The sequence below is a fragment of the Rhinolophus sinicus genome, chromosome 9, assembly GCF_057876585.1.
Source record: "Rhinolophus sinicus isolate RSI-liver-muscle chromosome 9, RSI-T2T, whole genome shotgun sequence".
Taxonomy (NCBI): Eukaryota; Metazoa; Chordata; class Mammalia; order Chiroptera; family Rhinolophidae; genus Rhinolophus; species Rhinolophus sinicus.
This window is the reverse complement of record NC_142509.1, coordinates 2,933,310-2,957,027: the sequence shown is the minus strand read 5'-3', so window position 1 is coordinate 2,957,027 and position 23,718 is coordinate 2,933,310. Positions and strand designations below refer to the sequence as shown.

General features: G+C 36.5%; 1 protein-coding gene across 13 annotated transcripts in view; it reads left to right on the top strand.

Annotated features, from left to right (window-relative positions):
- LOC148757269 (uncharacterized) overlaps positions 1–23,718 on the top strand; it is a 496,442-nt gene that overhangs the window by 382,839 nt on the left and 89,885 nt on the right. Inside the window, exons 1-4 of one of the 13 annotated variants that reach the window (XR_016022339.1) lie at positions 2,569–3,317; positions 4,280–4,392; positions 4,652–4,713; positions 13,031–16,025. Coding sequence is in view for 1 of the 13 variants with exons in the window: in XM_088800794.1 (XP_088656920.1) it covers positions 4,389–4,392 (4 nt within the window). In the remaining 12 variants the exon portion in view is untranslated. Of the gene's footprint in view, positions 1–1,830; positions 3,318–4,279; positions 4,393–4,651; positions 4,714–13,030; positions 16,026–23,718 lie in introns of those variants that run through there. The other 12 variants (XR_016022341.1, XR_016022346.1, XR_016022338.1 and 9 more) reach the window with 12 other exon arrangements.

The window sequence follows — 23,718 nt, the reverse complement described above, 5'->3', positions numbered from 1 at the left end:
TGCTGCTCATCAAAGGGAAGGATAGACTTTGAAATGAGGGTGTGGTCCGGCTGATTCAGCTTCCTGGCCCATCACTGATTCCTTCCTTCTGTTCCTCCCTCTACCCATCTCCTATCCTGGCTCCTCAGATCTATCCTGAGCCAGCTGTCAGGGAATTAGCATCTACCTTTCCTTTCTATTACAGCCTGTTAGACTCGATCAGGTAGGAGACCATTCCCCATAATTAAACTGATTATATTTGTGACCTCAGCATATTTTCAAACCAAGATGTAAACCAGACAATTGCATGTACTCCCTAACTTCTTCCATCCTGGGATTATTAGCCAAGATAATAATAATAATAATAATAATAATAATAATAATAATAATACTGTATTTAGAAGCTCTCTAGCACATTTCATCGCTGAGAGCCTTACAGATGTTAACTAATTAATTTTCACAACACTCTATACAAGAGAGCTAAATATCATCAGCAATGATAGTGTATACATATGGATATGCTAAGGACAGCACAACAGTTCACTTATTTATTATGGTTCAGTTGATATAGTAACTGGTATTTTTAAAACACCCATCATGGATACAATAATTAGAGATGTGCTTTTGTTAACAAAACCACTACCCACTTTTAGCATACCCTTGGGTACTAAATAATTACCCACTTTGTGTGGTTATCTAGCTCACTAATTACCCACAGAAATTGGGGTCAGGTGTTAACTGCTTGAAATAAGTATCCTCCAAAGACATCACTGAGTTGTATAGAGAAAATGATGTGTTCATAGCAAAACTTTCATAACTCATATATTTGTATATTTTTGTAAGCATAGTCAATACAGATGGAGCAAATTAGTTTAGTATTGGAAAATCATGCTGCACTATGATTGCAAATACATAAAGGTTTAGGAGAGTCTCAGTAAATTTCATTCTCTGTTTATCTTTCCTTTTTGAAGATAAATGCAGTAATGATTCCCATAGTCTGGCCTTCATATACAAATACACTAAAACAATTGATGATTCTGCTTAGGAATGATTCATTTGGGCATTACAGGGAGGCACCCAGTGAGTCAAAGAGTTGTTTTCTGTTTTTTTTGTTTGTTTGTTTGTTTTTGACAGCTCCACCCTTTATGATTATTCTAGCATGTTTCTTTTTTTCCCATCAGTCTAGGGCAAACACCTTAGCCAAATCTGAAAAAGATTCTAAGCCAGTCACCAACTCCTGCCAACCATCTTTTTCTCCTTCCCAATAATGACCAAAAAAAAAAAAATGTATTAAATGAAATCCAACACTATAATTGTAGGTCTTTCTCTTTTTGCCTCCATTTGTTCTGCCTCCCTCGCCTCCTCTCTCCTCCCCTTCCCTGTCCTCTCCTCTCCTCTCCTTCCTTCTCTCCTTTGCTTCTTCCTCTTCCTCTTTCTGAGTCTCCTTTTCACTTGTGCTTTTTCTTCTTCTCTTTTTCCTTGGCATCCAGCCGTGCTACTGCAGGTGTCACAGTCAGAGACAAAGCACAATGTCTGAGTTGAGCACAAAAAATCTACCTTTTAAAAACATTGACTTGGGGGAAACCTGCATCTTCAGATACCTCCCTCTCTTCCTCACTATGTATAGAACCCAGTATTATACTTAATGCAGCACTGCCTGTTGTCTTCATGATTCTAGCCAGGAAAATTAGGTTAATGTGGCAAAATACCCACTGTGTGTAGAGATAGGTAGAGACCCTAGTTTTCGGGCAATACATATTTTACAGGATCATTGGTAGCCAAGCATTTAAAATACATGCAGACAGAAATGATAGAAGATGCTCCCTTAACTCAAGACGTATTTAAATTTTTCTTATGCCATTTTTTGTCATCTGAATTATCACTTATCATTATCAAGGGACTTTAGGCTAATCAATGAAGTGTATATACAGCTGATGGACATCTGAAGCAAAATGCTTCAAGAATAAGGAAAACATCTGCAGTAGAAGCAAAGGGTTAGGCTGAGCTATAGTGACTGATGAGTTCATTTCAAAATCCAAGGGAATGTAGGTGGTAAATTAATACATATGGCAAATATAGTCAACATGCAAAACCCAGCCACTGAAAGGAAAAAGAATGTTAGCACTGTAGTCATCACATGCCTGACTAGAGTGTCTGCATATTTAAAATACAGATTGAACCACTGTTTTTTATCCCTCTAAATGCTGATTTCAAAGAAATATCTGGGCAGTGTTGATCTTTCTCTCCATAAAGAAACTGACCAAGATTCACAAAATACATCATCTGCTCTCATACATACGTGTGTTTTAAGTACCATGGGATGGAGAACAATTAGGCAGAGAACTGCACTGTGGTCTCTCTTCTTCACTCCTTCCCCCTTTTTTATCCTTTTAGAAAATGTGACACCTGATCTCTGCGTCTAACAGGCTGAGGGATTTTGAATTTGTATTTGTATAATACAATGTCTGGTCTTCCCCCTGACCTGCCGGTGTATTTTTGGTCTCATTAGTAGTCAGGGAGATGCCTTAGTGCATCTGATGCTGCAAGTCAGGGATGAGACACACTACGACAGAGAGAGGGAGCAAGCACTAGAGGGTATTAGAAGAGAGGCTTGTCTCCAAGATATGGAGGGAAGTGAGAAATGACAGGACTGCAAGCTTTGTATGTAGGATCCTGGCAGGGCGGGGGAGCACGCAGGGAACCAAAGATTCTCAGAAAAGGAGGGAGGGCATATAGGAGCTAAAGGTGATTAGAGGGGGATATTGATTCCTTATTCTGCCAGCGATTTAAGCAGGCATGCGAGGAATCTGCACCGTGGTTGGCAAAGGAGACCCATTGCCTCCTGTAACCAGACACTCAGGCTTTCCAGGAGCCTGGGGAGAGAGCTGAGAAGAAAGGGGGCAGTGTGGTCTAGGAAAACGCAACTTGTCGCTGATTTGTGCCTGATGCTTGCTGTCCGTCAGCAGCCTCCCTTACAATCTTTTTTTCTCCCCCCCCCCCTTTTTTCTTGCCTTCTCCTTCACTGAAGCCTAGGGGAGCCAGTAAAGATTAAATGTGCTTTCTCAAAGGCAGCCACTTCATGCTGCTATGTCGAAAGGGCCATTATTATTATTTTTTTAATAGTAAAAGAAAAAGAGCGAGAAGGGGAGGGGGGGGAGAGAGAGAGAGAGAGAGAGAGAGAGAGAGAGAGAGAGAGAGAGAGAGAGAGAGAGAGAGAGAGAGACGAGGTAGAATGATGACGGACTAGCTTTTCTGAGAGGAAGAGGAAAGGGGAAGGGAGAGAAAAAGGACAGACACTGAACTGAATGGAGGATTGTGCCTGAGAAGAACCTACAGAGGTGAGAAAAAAAGTTGTCTTGAAGATGTGGGGGTGGGGATGCGGAACAGACCCTGTACAGAGGGGAAAGAGACAGAATTTAGCTGTCTTGCTGGTATGATTCTATTTTGAAAGGGGGGAGGGGAGCGCCTGGAGCTTTAACGGTTTTAGATGCATATAGATACATAGATATACAAAATATTTAGCATTTTTACTAAGTGCTTGAGTTCCCCCCCAAGAGTCTTCCTTGCAGAGGCTGCTTTGTTATTCTCTTTGACTAGCCAGCCATTTACCTTTCTCATACTGGAATAGAAGAAGAAAGTAAAGGGGAAGAAAACATTTTTAAAGAGTCATCTTCCTACCCACTTCCTCTCCCTTTCGTTTCATTTTTGGAGGCGGCACAGGAGCCTTATTTCACATAGGAAAGCTCAGCTTCCAGGCAGATGGGGAAAAATGACTATCAGGTACAGAACCAGTAGCTGTCTGCGAAGATGGAGGGAAAATATACTTCAGATTCGCTGAAATATTGGCAAAAGGCTTCAAAGGATCCGCGGCGGGAGTGGGGCAGGGGAGCTGTGTCTCCCCAGTTTGCATCCGCCCTTCCCACTGCGCGTCTACCAAATGACAGCCTGGTGCTGGCTCCGGGGGACTTAGCCTCGGCTGCAGCCAGGCAACTGATGCACAGGAGGCCCCGTTCGCGGCACCGGCAAAGTGCATGCGAAAGAAAAAAGGGAGAACGTTTTTAAAGCAGCTCTGGGGAGGTTTCTCATATATATGTGTGTATATATATATATCTATATATATCTATAGATATATAGATATACATTTTTAACTGACTATTTTCCAAATTTGATCAGTCCCAGTCCCTCCCTCCACTGCCACCAAAACTGCCTTTTCCCCTCTCGTCAAAGCATAAACTACAGAGTTACACAGTCTCTAGATCTGGTGTATCTCTTCTGCCCCCGCCTCCCCCTCCCCGCCCAGTTCTCCGTCCTCTATTGAAACACCTCGCCCAGGCTAGCGCACTAAGAGCTCACATTTCCCCCCTTGCTCGGATGGTGCGACAGGCGGCTGCAGCCCTGCTCCACTTCCAATGGGTGAGTTTAAAACGCTATTCGTATTTATACTCTCACAGCCTCCAAATCCTACATCTTGGTCTTCTCCTTCTACAAATCTGATTTCTATGATTTTGCATGTGGCATGCTAGCCCAGAGAGAAAGAGATGCCTCCTGTTTTCTTTAGTCATTTGTGCTAGCTGTAAATTAAAGCTTTGAAGAGACACTTAACCCTTATTGTAGACCATGATTTTAAAAACATGGGCATTTCTGAGTCTATTCATATTATTTTCCATTTTAGTAAACAATTTTGCCCAAAGCTTCAAAGAGTTTTCTCTGATATACTCGCGATTGTATGTTCAGGTATGTATATGATCTCACAGATACTACATATGTGTGTATGCATCTATTACATTTCAGCGAAATCTAAGTCTTGTGAACCAAGGAAGCTTAGAGAGTCAGGGAATACCCTGCCACCTGTTTGTTGCCTTTTAGTCATGAAGCTGAAACAGAAATTGCCTGTCATTCTTATCTCGCTTTGCTTTGTCTCAAGAAACAATTTGTTGCGCTCCTCTCAATCCCTGAGACCCTAACTTGTGATGTTTACCGTTTAAATCCACGGGTTAGGCTCTTGGGAGCTGTGAGTAGTGCTTTAGCATCCTGGAAATTTGGTGGAACTTTTATTGTAACGCAAAAACAAAGAAAAGAAAGTTTGTCTGAAGTGATTAAGTGCATCTCTGAGGTTTTCATTGTTAGATGGGATCAGGTGACCAGAAAGTGGCAGCTGTTAGGTTTCTGTTAAAGTAGGTATATATTCTGTTGCAATAGCTTGTTGGCTGCTGTGGGTATGCGTGTATATTATTGATGCTGAGGCCTGTGGAACTCGTCTACCGTGGTCTGTTCCTTGAGAGCAACACGCATTGCTGTCCGAGCATAACAAGAACAGCTCCGAACCTGGTGCTTGACCTCAGAATGCATCAGCTGAAGTCCCAGCATGCCCCATGCCTGCAACTTTTAAACAAAACAGTTAATCTTAAAATTGTGCCCAATTAAAATTGGCATGTGGACATATTATATATTCAGTGTCCACACATATGTATCATTTATGGCTAGACAGTGAACACACGGACACAGATGGGGTGAAGCAATAGTTTGGGCTAAAATATCCATAGTCTAAATATTCTGCACTTGTTTTCTACATGAAGGATGGAATTGATGGTGTTACTAAAGACTAAATTTGCATTTCTTTGCAAGATCTTAAAAAATAAAATAAAAGGAGAGAGATAGCCTCCTTGCTTGGCATCTGTTTTAAAATGCTATACATGATGAATTTAAAAGTAATAGGGATTGGAAATATAATATGTATATTTCCTATATATTATATGTATTTCCAATATATACGGCAAAAGGAAAGAAATAGCACTCACACAATTATTGTGTCCTTTAAGAGTAATCTATGCCTATTATTCTTCATTTAAAAATTGGAAAAACATTTACCAGGATTTAAATTCAATCCAATGTAGCTATTTATAACACTAAACTATACATTTAAAATTATTTTCTCTTAAGGTAATTATTAGCATTGCCCAGTTTGTAGTTTTCTGAAATTTTAACTTTATGTAACAGAATAATTTCAGTGATTTAGATCTATCTCATCATTAGAGAAAAGAAACAGTAACTTACCTTTCCTTTGTTGTGAAAAATTCCAATACACAATTTCATTTAAATGATTTTAGTATTCTTGGGCCAACAGTTATCTTCTATTTTTGGAAAATACCTAAATCAATCTTGACTTCAAATGCTTTCTTCATTTAAAGGCTGTATATTGGTTGTAACCTCATTTTATGCCTGTAATCTAAGGTTAAGGAAACTGTTCTTTCCCTGTTTTTTTGTTTTGTTTTTAAGTGTTCAATGCAATTTTAGTCACTGACTCCAAATCATAGTCAAGAAACCATTTTGTATTAGAAAACTGAATTGAGAAGATGAACTGTGCAACAATTGCACCATGTCTTTTGTTGAAAGCTCTTGTAGTTATAATATTTAAATATTACTTTCAAGCCTTTGATAATCTGAATGTGCTTCAAAGAAAAGTTATTTGATTTTTAAATCATCTTTTGGTTTCTATAGAATGGATTAATGATTTTCCCCCATCTTAGCTGTTTGTATGCATAGGTATTTGGAAACTATGGAAAGGCATCTATGTGACTTATGGATACATATTACCACATGATTCATATCAAATATTTGTAAAACATTTGGTGCTTTTCGAATTCAAAATATATCTGCAGTTCATTTTATGAAAATGTATACATGGGTAAATAAAAACATGCTAGATATAATTCTTCTGTGATTTCAAATTATAACAGGATAGTAATTTAATACAAGGGGTACAGTTTGTATTCCAAGGCATTCTTTCATTTTTTTACGTGTTTCCAAGTGGATTGCTCATGTTCTGAGGTTGCTATCACACAATTGATCACATAGGCATTTAGGAGTGCATATCAACACACAAGATTTTATATTTCAGCAGGGAACTGCTTCAGTGTAAGGGTAGGTTTCTCAACACCCCTTCTTCCTCACCGAGCCCATCAGTGAAGTTCAGTGAAATGAATAACATAATTGGTGGTTGGTTCAATCACTACCAGTCTAGACTAGCCCAGACGCATCAATTAGAGGGGGCTGTCTTTTAAAGGGAGAGTGCAACCGAAACAAGCAGGGCATTATTGATACTGATCTTTAAAAGTGCAAATCCAGCTTGGCAGATAAAAAAAAAAAAAATAAGGCAGGGAATTTGGAGGGGGTGCGTTGGGGGAAGAAAAGAGAAAGAAGTGAACTGGAGCTTTCGGACACAGAAGGACAGGAAGCAGAGAGAAAAGGAGGGGATAATGAGTGAAATGCAATGCAGCACCTCCTTGGAACACACAGTTAAAATTCAATTCACAGGGCATACTGGTTCACCGTAATTTTAACTAGATTCCCCCTTTTTAAAAAATTCTTTTTTTGTCTGTTTCCTAAGAAGTACCATCTCAAAACGAATGCAGTTGGAAATTTAACAGCTCTAGGAAGCTCTAGTGGGAATAAAACCAAGTTATACAAACCAGCCCAAACTCCTTTTGCAACATTTTTCCCCAAAAGAAAAACACAGAAGGTGTTTATTTTCGAGTCTCTAATGCCACTTTTTTAAAAAATCAACTGTACCAATGAACAGTACTCATTTTAAATCCGGCACTTGGGAATTAATATTATGGGCAAGACAACTTTAGCTACACAGCTCATAGTTTTCTGTTGAATACAGTAAAATTATGAAGAATGTAACAAAGGCTTTGGTAATTTGGTGGCGAGGGGGCAGCTGATGGATCAAAGACAGATGATTTAGAAAGCCTTAGGAACACATCAAGCCCTAGGGAAAGAAAATATTTGATTAGTATTAATTAAAACACTGCTAATATATTCTAATAAAACCAAATTTAACATTCTAAACTAATCCGCTTGTATGTCAAAGGAAAAGTATTATCTTATTTGCATCTCTGCAATCCAAATGAACTTGCTCATTCAGCAGAATTAATTTTTATCACCAGCCTGTTTAATCTCCTCACAGATTTAGTCAAACTTATTCTTTTAAACTGAAAACTAGGATCAGTGTAGAGAATCCATAAAGGTATTTGGAAGACTAGTGACTGTATGTGGTACTGGCTTTATATTATATGAGGTTCTTTTCTCATCATTTGCTATAATGAAGTATGGGGAAAACGCTGAGACTGCAGCAAGAATGATGAACAGTTAATTTTTCCTCTTTCTCTCCTACCTACCAGGTTATTTAGGAATTTAAGTTGCCAAATTATAAGAGGGGCATTTATTTACGTTACCGATGTTGGTCCGTTGATTAATATCTAATTTATTTATAAATTCAGAATCTACTTTATTACAAATTCCTAATGGAAAAAAAAGGCTCTTAAGCCAGAAAGCAATTGTCTTTTCTGAATTATTTTAAACTGTTGTCCTCCTAAGAGAAAGTGGGAAGGTGAATGTAAAATTTTATTCAATAAGAACTGAGCCCTTTGTTTCCTTTTTAAGTCAAAATTCTTACAGAAAAATTCATACTTTTATGAAAAAATGAGTTTTATGCTCTTTATTGTTAAACTCTCACAATGGGTAAAATTGTCCCCAAATGACATAATAGCCAAAATGTTTCTCCTCTCATTAGTCTCCCATGACTGTGATAGCATATGTAAATATGTGCCTAACACAAAAAATGAATGGGCTAAATACATCGAGGACCACATTTGTATATTTCAAAAGTGAGGAATTCTGCACACTATCAAGGAGATATAAACTACTGACCTGACTGCTGACAATACTGTCTCGTTGCTCCATTGCCTTTTTCAGTTCTCCACGTAAAAGAGCAATCGCAGTTCGGTTTCACATGTATTGTTCTATAATCCAAGTAATAAATGCTAATTAGTAATGCTCAAGGATCCGACCATTCAGAGTAATTATCATAATTTACCTCTTCCTTGTTAAAGACATTCCTTGCTGATTAAAAAAAAATTAAATTGTCGTTTTATCATTGCACTGCAATGGAAATACACTGAGAGATCAAGGTATCATCATACTGCTCTGGCTGCATTCGAAGTCACTGACATGTACCTCTTAGCTCATTCCAAATGGAATTGCAACTTAATTTCTAAAAAGGAATTCACGTAAATACATAAAGTTTTTGCATGTGCACCAGGAATGTATGATTTTATTTTACAAACCCCAAGGCTCGTCCTTCCTGGCTCACCCCCTTTCTAAAACCACTTACTGAGCAGAACAAAGGAAACTGCTAACTACAGAGACATCATTAAGTATGAACAGCAACAGCATGATAAAGTATGTGATATGACAACATATTTCATTGCACAAAAGTGCAGATAATTAAATAATTCAATAGTAACCCTGACTAATTAGCAGAAAGATCTTTATGGAGGGAACAAGAAAATGGATCCAATCAACTTGAATAATATGCTTCATTTTCCAAGATCACAAATATATATTTGGTTATTTGATGATTGGTTGATTCATACAAAAAATGAGCACAAAAGCTTGTTCCTCAAAATGGAGCTTTGATCAGGTACCCTCTTTAGGGCAAATTAATCATAATTTTTACAAGAATGGAATTTAATGTAGTACTGTCTCTTTTCAATTAAAGATATAATTTGCCATTCACATGCACATTTCTCTTTTATCAATTGATCTAAAATATGATCTAAAAATGTTTCACCTGCTTAGCTTTTCAATATCATTGCTTCAGAATATGCTATATGAAGCCTCCCCCACACTTTATAATGAGGCTCCTGTTTAAGTTTGTTTCTTGTTGTTTGAAGCAAGTAAGGATATGATGTACAGAAGGAACAGAATAAATAACCATGCTGAATATTATATTTGGTGAGCTTTCACCCTTGCTTTATCTATCAAGGTATATTCCCAGTGTTCATTGTTTATTGGTCCTTCAATGGAGAAAGAACTTCAGCTTTTACTTGAGGGTTGTAAGCACATTAGAGGAATAATTTGCTTTGGATACCCTACAGAAGGAGCCACCTGCAAAATGTTGATGCTGTTATTGAAATCTCAAGTGGAATCAGCTTTCAATAAATTAGATATTAGATACATCCGATATAATTTGCAATGTGTAATTATACTAATGTGCATATACAGTTGTGTGTTGCTTTACATGTTGCCTACTTGAGATTTTTTTCCCCCTTTGGCATTTCTCATCATTTGAAATGGCTTCTGAGTAGAATATTTTAAAGTCAGCTTTCGAAAAAAAATTCTTGTTAATTAATGTAAGAATAAAAGGACTTTACAGTTCATGTTCTCATGCAAACATGAGTGTGTGTAACCTAGATGTTGGCAATTAATGATCTCTAAAAGGGTTATCTATTGTGAAGGCTTTTGCATTAAATTTGTAAAATATTTACTACTCTTTACTGATTTAATCATCATCCTAACTTTGGATAACGAAGTAATGGAAAATATTAGGATAGTAAATATTATTCATAAGAAATCCATTTCCTTTATTAGAATAAGATAAAATGCTAGGGAAATGGCCTTAGGCAGAGATAATTTTAATTTAATCTAAGTAATCAAAATCATAGCCATAATAAACAGCTTCTTTTCTATTTTTCCTCCATTTTGCATGCACATGATGAGTAACTGAAACTGTGCCGTAGATCACATATGCAGTAACTTCCCTTTTGGTGTCTCAACCTGGTGTGTCCTTGGATTAGAGACTCCCCCTCCAAGGAGCTATTAAGGAAAAATCCAGGCAGAGCAGCAGTGAGCTGATTGGTCAGCCAGGCAGTTGGCACTTGCTATGTGCTCAGTATGTGAAGATATTCCTGATGCAAATTCTGAGAATCATCACAATCAGATCACAGAGGGAGCCTAAGTAAGGCAATGCAAAGGTCTCAACTGGTGCTTATACGTTCAGGAGACAAAAAGGATTCCACAGGGGGCTCATGTTGAGATGATAGAAGGGATTACTCATTCCAATTAAGTAGGCATAAGCCCCCCAAAAAGCTGATTTGTTAAACATTTAACTCATAATAAACACCTTGAATACAGTGGTTCACTTATTTATACTATTTATTCTTCAAATTCATTTTAAAAATTGGGTCCAAATTATAAAAGAGACGTTTTGTATGGGCTACATCTATCTAGATACACCAAAGCAATACATTGGTTTACTTTTCAACTGCTCATGCATACAAAGATTTTCTATTATTAAGCTACCCAAAGGAGTCACACAAAAATTGTGTGAAACATCTTTCCTTAACACAATAGCATTTTAATTTATTCACAAGTGAGTCTTACACATGTGGAGCAAAAGCTTAGCACCCCACCTTCCCTGTCTATGTTCACAAAATAATGAATTCTAAAATCTGTAAGATGTATGTTTACTTATTCATATCTGACCAGTTATTGCATATCTGGTCAGAATAGAACAACAATACCTGTTAACAATATGTAACACTAGGTTATTTTACAGGTTTTAGGGGGAAAATATATTATACTTGCCATCTAGAGAGCCAAACTCTTTAACATATTCAAAGTGCTTAGGGCAGAGAACAGTGACATGTGGCAGCATATCCCTTTTGGTGTACCTGACTCATTATGCATCTCCATTGTGCTGGCTTAATGAAGAGGCTGACAATAAAGGGTTTAGTTAAATTAAAATCCACCTGCAAAGTATATTTGATTCATAACAACTTTTGTATAATAAAAGAAACGTTAATACAAATAATCCCAAATACCCTTATTTGTAAAATGAGTGGGTTGGATTAGTTGGTCTCTAAATTCTCTTACAGCTTTAAGAATTTATGAAGCTATTTTAAAATAGATGTACAAGAACAACCCCAGAACCCTTGAATCCAGAGTCTATCTGTACAAACAGTTGCTCTTTAAAATTATATTTGATTCCAATTTCAGGTACTGTATTACTATCATATTATTGTGTCGATGTTAAAACAGTAAAGACTAAAGTTCATTTTTAGGAAAGGCAGTGACAGAGAAGAGGAACAGCTGAAGAATGAAAAAAGCTACCCAGTGAGAGAAGGAAATTCTAGATCTGAGTTCCAAGGCCATTTTCTTCAACATTAACACACAAGAAACCCAGACAAATACCTGTCTTTTTATTTTGAGACCATATTCTTTAGTCCTTATGCCTTCATTTAATTTTTTGCTGTATGGTTTGTTTTTTCTCATTAGGTTGACGCCTTTGAGTTTCATGTTTCCCTTTTCACTTGATTTGTTTCAATCATGTTACTATTCCCTTCAAAAGCCTACAATAGTTATCATAACGCACCACACTTCCCATATTGAATCTTAATATCTTCAAAACCACCTGATATTTGCCCCACTCCATTTTCTACAACCACTCAATATATAATCACTTTCTGAATTAAGCAGACCTGCTTTCCCTGGCTTCTAAGTCTTTGAACATGCTCGCATGCTGCTTTTCCTCTCTGCACACTCTATCCCTCTGCCTCTTCTTCATTTCAGAGTCTTTTCTTCCTTTTCTCTCCCTCCCTCCTTCCCTTCCTCCCTCCCTCCCTCCCTCCCTTCTTTCCTTCCTTCCTTCCTTCCTTCCTTCCTTCCTTCCTTCCTTCCTTCCTTCCTTCCTTCCTTCCTTCCTTCCTTCCTTCCTTTTGTTCTTTCTTTCGCTGAGCACCGTGTGTCATGCTCTGAGCCAGGCACTACAAATACAAGGAACTAACATTAATTCCTAACAATTCTAGTGACTTCATTCACTCCTGCATTGCAAAGCACTTATGAATCCACAATTATTTTATTTTGCATTTAGTCTTTAGATATTTTAATGTGTCCTTAATGTCCTGTGTTCTTTTCTTGTTTTCCTATGTGTCATATTTCAGTAAGTAGCCTGTTGGATAAACCTGAAGCTTATCTTATGGAATATTTTCTTCCTGAGTGATTAGTGTGGTGCCCTCACACACACTCAAGCAACAACATTGCTCCTCTGATCCTTAAGTGAGGTAAACATGAAAATAACTACACTTTTCTGGTGATGCAGCATTTCACTTGTAGCAAGAGCATGGCACCAAAGCATCATTACGTTTACTTATTTTTATTAAAGTTTCAATGTGATAACTTTCTGTGACATGTTCTGTTATTTTTTTAGTTGTGTTGATGTTCCTTTCAGCTGGTCCTATAGCTTCCCCCCCCCCTCAGGAATGTCTCCCCAGTGAAGGCCAAAGACTGCAGAGAGTGCTGCACCAATGGACGCTCAAGCCAGCTCTGAAGTTGAAACCAAGCGATCATCTGAAGACGCCTCTCCTGCTCAGCAGCACACCCAAATGGTGCAGTTTCAGCCCATAGAACTCTCAGAACAAGAGGCAGTCTTTTCAAGGAACAGAAAAGCTAATGACATCTAGATTTTGCATAAGCCAAGAACTTTCCCTTTCTCATGTGTATTCCTCTGTTTGTATTTAAATTCATCATGGCATTAATTTTTTCAAAAGTCTTCGTAGTATAAATATACTTATCAATACACCAATTTTTAAAATAGAAAACTGCACAACTGTGTTAATGTTTTAAGGAACAAAGTTAATGTTATAAATAGATTAATTTTTAGCCACATGCAGAGTTTGATCTTAAGAGTGACCTAAAGAATATAAAGTACTCTTGAAATAACAAAGTAATCAGAGGCAATCCAAAATATAAAATAATGGTGGAAAGGCATAATGCAGCATAGGAATTCCACATTATCCCACCTGACACTAACCAATCAACCATTCTTTTTATTAAGCAAGTAGGTTCTGTGAGATATAGTCACTGCCTCTAAACAGTTTAAATCTAGTTAGACAGAGGTATGTAAACTTTTGAAAAGATTAGTAACAAATTGGATCAACAGATAAGACCAAAACCAAAACCAAACAAATGATATAAATGAGATACTCAGAGGAGGTCACCTTAAGCTGGGCAAAACTGGTCTCTTTAGGGAAGAAAGTTCCCCTAAGGAAGAAATTATAAGATGAATCTTAAAGGATGTTAAAGATTTAGATAAATGGAAAGGAAGGAAACAATAGAGTCTTTTAGACAGATGCAATATTGTGTAAGCAAAGCCAGGAGGAAGTAATGTATATGGTGAGTTTAGGGAATTATTGATGCACACATCTAGTTGACTTCACTCCAGACATTTAATGCCAATGTATAAGAACACATAAGGTAAAGAGTCCACACACACACTCCTCTCTCCCACCCCACGTATCACCTAGAATAATAATTGTATTTCTTTGCCATTAAAGCAAGTGAGAATGACTGGTAAATAATACGAGAACTTGGGATTTTTTCTGTTAATAATAATTGGTATATATTGAATTAGCATTAAATGTTAAACATTTTATATATTGACTCACTTAAACTGCAAAATAGGTATTATTATCCCCATTTTAAAGATAATAAAACTGAGGTTTAATGAGGTAAAGTGACTTACCAACCTGCCATATACAGGGTTCACATTCAGAATCGCAATTTCAAAGCTCATATCTAAAGCATTAGTCACAATATTGAAATCAATGTCACTATATTATATTCCTTGATATTTTTTAGGTAAACAAGTAGCTATTTCATTTAACTATCTCCTCAAATTTTTTGGTTTCCTGGTTAAATTACTCTAGACTGATAGATTATATTTTTGTGGTAGAAAAAAAATATGGTGCCAAAAAATGTATGCATATTTTAAGAAAGGGAGAAAACTGTGTTAAAATTGTAATACAATGAATGCTGCTAGCATTGATTTGATTAACACCATCTTTTGAGCGAATATCATAGTACACATTGCTACCATAATTCAATTCAACTTCGAAAATAATACATAAATAACATCTCTCAAAATGTGTACATTTTTTGGTACCCCCGGTGTGTGTGTGTGTGTGTGTGTGTGTGTGTGTGTGTGTGTGTAATATATATATTAAACATATATATGTATATATAGATAGATGATAGATAGATAGATAGATAGATAGATAGATAGATAGATAGATAGATAGATAATTTTTTTTCCAAACTGATGAGATGCTCTACCTTGGTCTGCATGCAATCTCAAATTCTTGAAATACAAAGGGAGGTGGAGGAGCTTAAAAGTCATCTATTGCAATGTCCTTTTCTGTAGATGAGATAAATCCATAAAGTTAGAGTGACTTATGGAACAGCACACATTTGAGTGTAGCAGAGTGAGAGCCAGAAACTGAGCCCTCCAGTTAAATGTCAGAGGCTCTTGAACTACTCCACCCTGTCTAAATGAAGTACGAACTTGAATTTGGTCAATGAAAACACTTTATCTGAGTTACCTGGGATCATTGTACCTGGTAGAGTGCATCAATTTTGCGCCTCTTTGGCTTCTCGCATTAATGTGAAAAACAGCTAGCTATGAATTTACATCTTTAGATGCGGAAATTGTCAATGGTCCATCCCCAAAGGACGCCTAATGGTCCAAGTTATGTGTACAATGTCTCCAATGATATTAAGTTATGTGGAATTCTTAGTTCACCTCAACAAATCAGATCTTGTAATGAGTGTTTTCTTAACCAATTTTGTGCACAGTATGTATTTATAAGTGCTTCTGCATAAATATTTATATATGACTGTTTCGATAGTCCTTATGTTTTTGAAAATATCAATGGTTATTTGCTATTTTAATCCTCACTTCCCCATATAACTAACTCAAGAATACTTCGGCTATAAAAAGCCAGAACGAGGAAATCTCACTCTTCCTTACCAGCCTCTTTGCATTCAGTTTGTATTTAGTAATGATTAATAAAGTAGTCACCAGAATAACACAAAGATTCAAAATCCAATTGTCTTGAAGGAGTCAGTTAAGCAGGGTCTGCTTAAGGATAAACATCTAGATGTTTGGAAGTACCTGAATATTTGACTGTTGTAAATTTTCACTTAGACATATGGCATTGTCAGACTTAGACTTCCTCATGACTCAGGTCGTCCTGTTTTCAAAATGACTATTGGCCATATCTCACACAGTTCTCATTAAATGAGTTCATAAATAAACAGGGTTTTTTAAAGAGTAGGCAAGTACCAAATGTGACTTTGTTGACATTTTTTGAGACTTTGTCCTATGTCCCCTGAACCTCCAATAAAAGCAATATTGATTGCATCAACTGTGAACTTGTGTTGATTTCTTGGAAGAGCATACTGTCATGATTTGTTTTCACTAGTATATATCAAAACTAGCCTCAGGATCTATGGGTAGCAAATAATCTAATATGATGGGAAATTTTTAATTTAGAGACAATTTCTAAATGATCCCATGTTGCCTTTCAATAAATATGACTATCATCTACCCAAGTCAGAAACCAAGGTGTGATCGTTGTCTTTTCTCTTTGCATCTGTCATGGCCGGTCAAGCAGGTAAATCCTTTTGATGTTTCTTCTTTCTGTTTTCAAATATGTCTACTTCGCTCCACTTTCTGTGTGACTATAATTAAGACCGTCCTCATTTTTCATCTGGACTACTACATCATGCCTTCAGTTTTTCCCTCCACACTGCCAAGTGGCAACCAGGGAAATCTCTTTAAACCACAAATATGATCATATCATTCACAGTTTCAAACTTTTCATTGGATTTCCATTGCCCTAAAAATATCATGACACCTAAAACCTCTTGTATCCTGGATCCTGGCCCAACATTCCTCTCTAGACTCATCAAGTACTTCTTTCCCACAGCTTTTCCACATTCTTGCTGGACATCTTGTCTTTGGGTCTTCTCACACACCTAAACCTTCTGCTTAGTTCTCTCTCCACTGCCCTTCCAGATTCCATCTCTTGTACTTCAGGTCTCATTCTAGAAGTCATTTCCTCTTAGAAGTCTGCACCTCATCCATCTGCCATTACTTCTGTGACTAGCTTCTTTCATAGGTGCTTTCATAGCATTCTGTGAAATTACATTCACAGTTAGCATTCAATTAGCATGTATCACCCAGATTATGACAATTTATGTGCCAGTCTCCTCCATTTGAATATGTGATTCCCAAACTGCATTGTCTAATATGGTAGCCACTTGCCATATGTGGCTACTTGAATTTAAATTGATAATATTAAATAAAATTTAAAATATAATTTCTCAGATACACTGGCCATATCTTAAGCACTCAATAGCCTCATGTGACTAGTGGCCACCATCTTCTTGAACCTCACTGATAAAGAACAATTCCATCATCAAGAAAGTTTTATTGGACAATCCTGTTTTAACAGGCAAATACTGTGTTTTGTTTATTACTTCATTCCCCTCTACTTAACTGGAGTTTGTAGCAGCCTTTCTTAAATGGAGTTTGTTATCAGATCTACAGAGCAAAAAATAATTACTTAGGTGACTATTTTCTCAATTCTTCCAGGGATAACATATAACTAAACCTATACTTCCTATATGCAAAGGAAGTAGATTAATTCATTACATGTAAAGATGCCCAGGGTATTAAAGTTTAATTCTAGCATAAAGCCCTCATTGAGAAGGTCTACTATAGTCTATCACAGTGCTTGACATGACCACGAAAGTACTTTATAAATATTGGCTGAATGGGAGGAAGGACCCATCCAGATACTTAAACATTTTGTTTTATTTATTTTCATCTAGATGTGTGGAGTCATGTAGCAGACATGTCTTTAGTTTCCAAAGGGTCTCTTCTCTAGATGATTTCCTTACTTTCATCCTAAGGGTAGTTGAATTGTATCACTGCAGTAGGATTGCCCATTATTTCACTTTTCCTTATTGTTTACACTGGCAAACAAAAGTAAAAAATTGAGCTCTTATTCAATGAATAAAATCAAAATGAAAATGATCAAAGTAGAAACTGGATTTGATAAGCCCTATTTATCTTAGGGATTGGCCAAAGTTTACTAAAAATGTTTATTATTTCCTGAACACCTACTATGTAACAGAGACTTTGTTAGGTCCTGGGGATATAGAAGGGAACAAGATGAACACAATTCTTTTGCTCATAGTAAAGTAACATTAATATTATTATTTCAGTCCCTCTTCCTGCATTGTACCCGAAGCAGAAGTTCTCAAACTTGGCTGCACTTTGTTATTATTATACTTGGTAAATTAAAAAAATACTGATGCCTGGGTCCTTCCTTAAAAGACTCTGATATAATTGGTGTGGGGTCCTGTGAATTCTGGTTTTTTTAAAGTTCCCTGGGTGATTATAATATACAGCTGATGTTGAGAATTATAAACCTATATGGTCATAACCTTAGAGTGAGCTCAGAGATTGCATATTAAAACCAAAAAGAGAAACTTTAAACGTATCTCTTTAATATGCCTTCATTTTACTTTTTATTCCTCAGACTATAAGCTGACACTTAAGCGTCACTGAGTTGTCGAGATCAAATAGCCAGTTCATGACTGAGATAAGACCTGATCCCAGGTTTCTAACTTTAACACAGTGCTTTTTTTTGCTACCCAAATCAGTCTCAGGGAAATGGAAAATATCTTCAAATCAAGAGACAACCAACATCCACTGTGGATATAATTTTTTAAAGCAAGAATTGAATTTGGATCAATCAAAATCCCATATACTCACATTTTTCTGATATTCAAATGCGAGCATTATAGATTCATTTTGTTAGAGTGCAGCATTTTTTAAAAAATGTACAACATTATATATGTAAGTATAAACAGATTTTGGTTCCTCAGGAGCACATTCTTACAAATTCAAATATCAATATGCACACATTAAACTCCAAACATAATTAGGAAGGACATTTTGCCTTTAAACTTGAACTACTCAATAGCAGAAAAGGTAGTGAAAGGAAAAAAATACCACGTTTCCCCAAAAATAAGACCTAACCGGAAAGTAAGCCCTAGCATGATTTTTCAGGATGACATCCCCTGAACATAAGTCCTAATACATCTTTTGGAGCAAACCTTAATATAAGACCCAGTCTTATTTTCAGGAAAACACGGTAAGAGGGCATTGTGCTCCCACATTCTCTATTCTCACCCATCTTATTATCGTATTTCATTCAGTTCATCATTTCACAGTAGAGGTAAAAATTGCCAGTCTATTCCCATGAGAAAAGTTGACTTTGAAAGAAAAATTACCATAGAAAAGTTCGCTGTGTTAGCTACCACCTCCCCACATTTTTAGATTCTACTCATAGATCAGGAGAATCCAGGAACCATAAATCATTTAGTCCGCTCTTTCTCCATCTAAAACCACATAGTGAGCTGGTACCTTTCCATTTTTTAAGGCAACAAAATAAATCTAACCTTCAAAATGCATTTCAGTGTTTGAGAGTCTACATAGTTGGGAAATTCTGTTTTATTTCTATCCCAAATCCCTCACACTGTCATTTAATCCCATTTTCTCTTGTTTCCTGTGGAGAGAAAGAACAGCTGGTCTCCATTCTCTCTAAACTCAATTCCTTCGACTCTTTAAAGACACTTACCTTCCAAACTTCTCTTCCCTGGAACACATAATAAATAGTTCCCATCAGGAAAAATTCTGTCTTGGATTGTACATATTCACTGCTACATCACATGTATTCATGCTCATCAAATAATGTTCATAACTAAAATAAGCCAAGGCCAAGAGCAAAAACAAGCAAACATATCACTGTTTTCATGAATGAAGTTACAGATCCAATAATAGATGATGAATACATAGTTGTGAATGGTAATCTTCCAATGATTATGTGCCAAAATTATCATAATTTTTTAGAAGGTATTGGCAATCTGTTGCTTTTGGAGAAATGAATTGAAAATTCAATGATTAGGTTTAAATTTCCTTTGTGTAAGTTCTCCATATCCTGCCATGGAATATTCCACTCAGCATTCCTCAGCAGGAGCCACAATTTCTTTGACAAAAATAGATACTGTATTGGAACATTCAGTCAATGGAGTAATCCAATTGTCTGAACATTCTTTTCTGCTTTGTCATTTACATTTTAATAAATCCCAAAATATGTCAAGCTGTATCAAGTTGTCCCAAGTGAAACTAATAACATGCAGCTACCAGATGCAATAAGGAAATCATAACATGCAAGTCCTGTAATACATCAACATTTGGTTTGTATATATTTTTAGGTTCCTACATTTTAAATATGGATACTGTTAAAACTAAAATATGGATATTTAGCAAAATCTTACTATGATCAACATTCTGTTAGAATATTCAGTTTTCATAAAGAAAGCTATGAGAAGGTGGTGTTCTAATTAATTGATCTAGGAATACTGGCATCTGTTAACCCCAAGAATGACATTATATAGCTAGCAAAATGTGTAATGTTAAATTATATTATGCCTATTTCTTTGCCAGTTTCTCTCCATTTAGGAGGCTCAGATAACCACATTGTAAAATCTTTTGACATCCCATGATGCCAAAAATTCAGACAAACCAGTCGTAAAAAAGATTGTATGTGTATATATGTATTGGTATTATTATTATTATTATTATTATTGTAATTATTATTATCCTATATGCATAACTTACCCCAAGCATGTATTGGCCACCACCTATTTCAACACTTTGACAAATTTATTATCCTGGTTTGACAGAGCCCACTGAATTTTTACAATGTGGCAGAGCTATAATGATTGTGACATGCATCTCAGCATGATAGAAGATCCCTAAGTGTCAGGTATGTGCCTAGCGAGGAGAGTTCTTCAAGGATGAGACTATTCAGATTAATCTACTAGTAAAAATCACTTGGGACATGAGGCTTAAACTGAGCTCTGGTTATATCTTCTGTACCTGATTCCCTAAGTAACTTAAGTTAGCACATCAGAAAGCTCTCATTTTAGGCTTCTCCTCTCAACCTGATGATTATTACCCCCGAGATATTCATTGCCAAAGGACCAGAATTATTTCCTGACATGAGGTAAATCTAATTAGTGTTAGACTTGCAATAAACTCAAGGACTAAAAAGAACCATTTGTTTTTTGCTCATGCTTAGAGCAGTTTAAATGCTTGCCACAGGGATTGTGAGTAGCATACCACTGTCACTACACGGGACCAAGTATTGTGTTGAGGAGAGTTATATCATAGGATACAGTAGCGGAATAGAGAAAATAAAAATGCAGTAGAATTGTAATGCACAAGTGAGTGAGGTCAGAATTTCTTATTTCTACAGTTTTCTCTTCCTCTCCCAACAGTGTGCTAACCAGTAGATTTATTGGATAAGTATGACCTAGCCAATAGCAGAATAATAACAATATCTTGAAGACCCCTAGAGAAGGAGGTCTTCCCCATTCACTTAGGGTATGAGAAAACACTTGCTCTCATAAAGTACTACCATGATTATGGAATAATGGGTTAGGGCTCTGAATGGTACTCAATGAACTTGAATTAATCAACTAATGATCTCAATCAACATTAGGAAGGATTTCAGTAAATATGTCATAGAGCAAAGGTCAAACGGCACAGTTGAGAGTTTTATTTTCGTACATTAAAGGTCCCATGTTCTAGATCTAACTTAATCAACAATTATTTTCTTTAAAATTTCTAGAGTTCATTTAGCTCTTCTGTATAATGAAAAACATAATAGTTGACTAGTTCTTATTTTATAAAGGTATTGAAAGTATATACAATAAAATGTTTTAAGAACTCTCTTACTGCTTTTAACATTCCTTGTGTTTAACTTTTGACACTTTTAAGTATAATGTGTCTTGCTAAAGGTCTTTTTGGGTTCATCTTTTTTGGAACTCTGGGCTTTCTGGATCTGGATGTCTGTTTTCCTCCCCAAGTTGGGGAAGTTTTTAGCCATTATTTCTTCAAATTCAAAGATCTTTGCCCCTTTCACTTTCTCTCTTCCCCCTCAAGGACCCCTATAACGTGAATGCTCATCTGTTTGATGCTGTCCCATAAACCCCTTATGCTATCTTCACTTATTTTTAATTAGTTTTTTTTTCTTTTTGCTGCTTTGATTGGGTGAGTTTCACTGCCTTGTCTCCAGTTAACTGATCCTTTCTTCTGCTTTGTCTAGTTTGCTTTTGAACCCCTTTAGTGTGTTTTTAAGTTCATTTATTGTATTTTTCGTCTCTGTGACTTCTATTCGTACTTTCTTATATTTTTCCATCTCTTTGTTGAAGTTCTTAATATGTTCATCCATTCTTCTCCCCAGTTGAGTGAGCATCTTTTTGACCATTACTTTGAACTCTTTATCAGGTAAATTACTTATCTCTGTTTCATTTTTTTTCCTGAGGTTCTATCTTATTCTTTGATTTGAAACGTATCTTTGTTTCTTTATTTTGTTTGACTCCCTTTGTTGGTTTCTATATAGTAGACAAAATAGCCATCACTCCCAGTCTTGTAGGAGTAGCCGTATGTAGGAGGTGAAGCTTATGACTTAACCCTACCACAGATCTCTGTTGTGTCTCAAATGTTTGTGCTTGTCCAAGCAGCCTACTATATTTGTAATAGCTCCCAGTAGTTTAGAATGTATCAAGACCTGTCAACATCCCTAAAGGGAGAATCTCAGCAACTAGACTTAGGCTCTTTGGAAGTCAGATCTTCAAGCAGCAGCTTTTACAAATATATATAGTCCTGTGGGCTGCAAGTGTTAACTCTGCTGGCCAGGTGATCTGGCAACATCCCCTGGGTGACAGTTTTAAAAACCGGGGTTCCAGATGAATGTATAAGTTCTTTTTCTGGGAGGTACCAGTGAGCTGGAGCAAGGCTGTGGGAGAGCACCAAGATGACGTTCACAACCTACTGTTCTTGAGGACAGCTCCATAGTCCACTAGATGTGATGTATGCTAAACCTGAACTCTGTCCCTCAGGCCAAATCTCGAGGACAAGCAAATAGGCTTCCTTTACAGAAAGACTGGGTACTGTGCCTCAGTCTGCTGTCTGCACAGTGCCACAAGGGGTTGGCAGCCTGCCAAGAACCATCTCTCTCTGTCTCTCTGATTGCCAAAGTCCTGTGGGACCCAGGAACACAAGACCTACTGAGTACCAGAGCCACATGATAAAGATTACATACAATTGGCTTTTAACTACCCAGGTTAATAGAGAAGAGTAGGAATGCAGATGTTATTCTTTTTTTAATTAATACTTTTTTTTTTCAGAACGCGTTTTTAAAGTATGCTTCGGGTAAATTTCCTTTTGTATTCTAGATCTATAGTATTTCAATAATGAAGAAACCATAGAGACCGTCTAGTCTACCTTTTGCTTGAATTTTCTCTGCTAGCCTATAATGTACCACCTCAAGGATCATCAATTCCACATTTAGACAAATAGATAGCTTAAATACTTTTTCTTTATATTGACTGACAAGAGGCTCTTACATCATTACTGGTTTTACCCATGGATCACACAGTGTAAGTATGATCTCTTTTCATCAGTCCTAAAGATATTTAAAGTAAGAAATCATGTTCCTTGCAGAGCATTCTTTTTTTCTAGATTATACACACCTGGGCTGGTTTTATTTCAAATCACTCATCCTCTGGTATTATTTCAAATACTTTGATTATTCTTGTTAATCTCCACATTCCAGTTTGTTTATCTGCCTTTTAAAATGTGTTACTCAGAATTGACTACAATTTCCTGGATATGGACTGATAAATGGAGGACAAAATGTAAAAATCACTTTAAAATTTTTTCCTAAGTACTGGATTTCTATGACTCAAATTTCATATTAATCATCTTGGCAAACATTTAGCAGTGTAGACCCATATCATTTTACTATCTACTGAAACATTTAACTCTGTTTTGTACCTACCACTGTCAAACACCATTTTTCTCATTCCTAGATTCCGCCATTATTTTGTCTCCCAATATATTTTTATTCTAATAAAGATATCTGATATATTAGATATTTATCTTGGTGTTATCTTATTCACATATTTGACTCA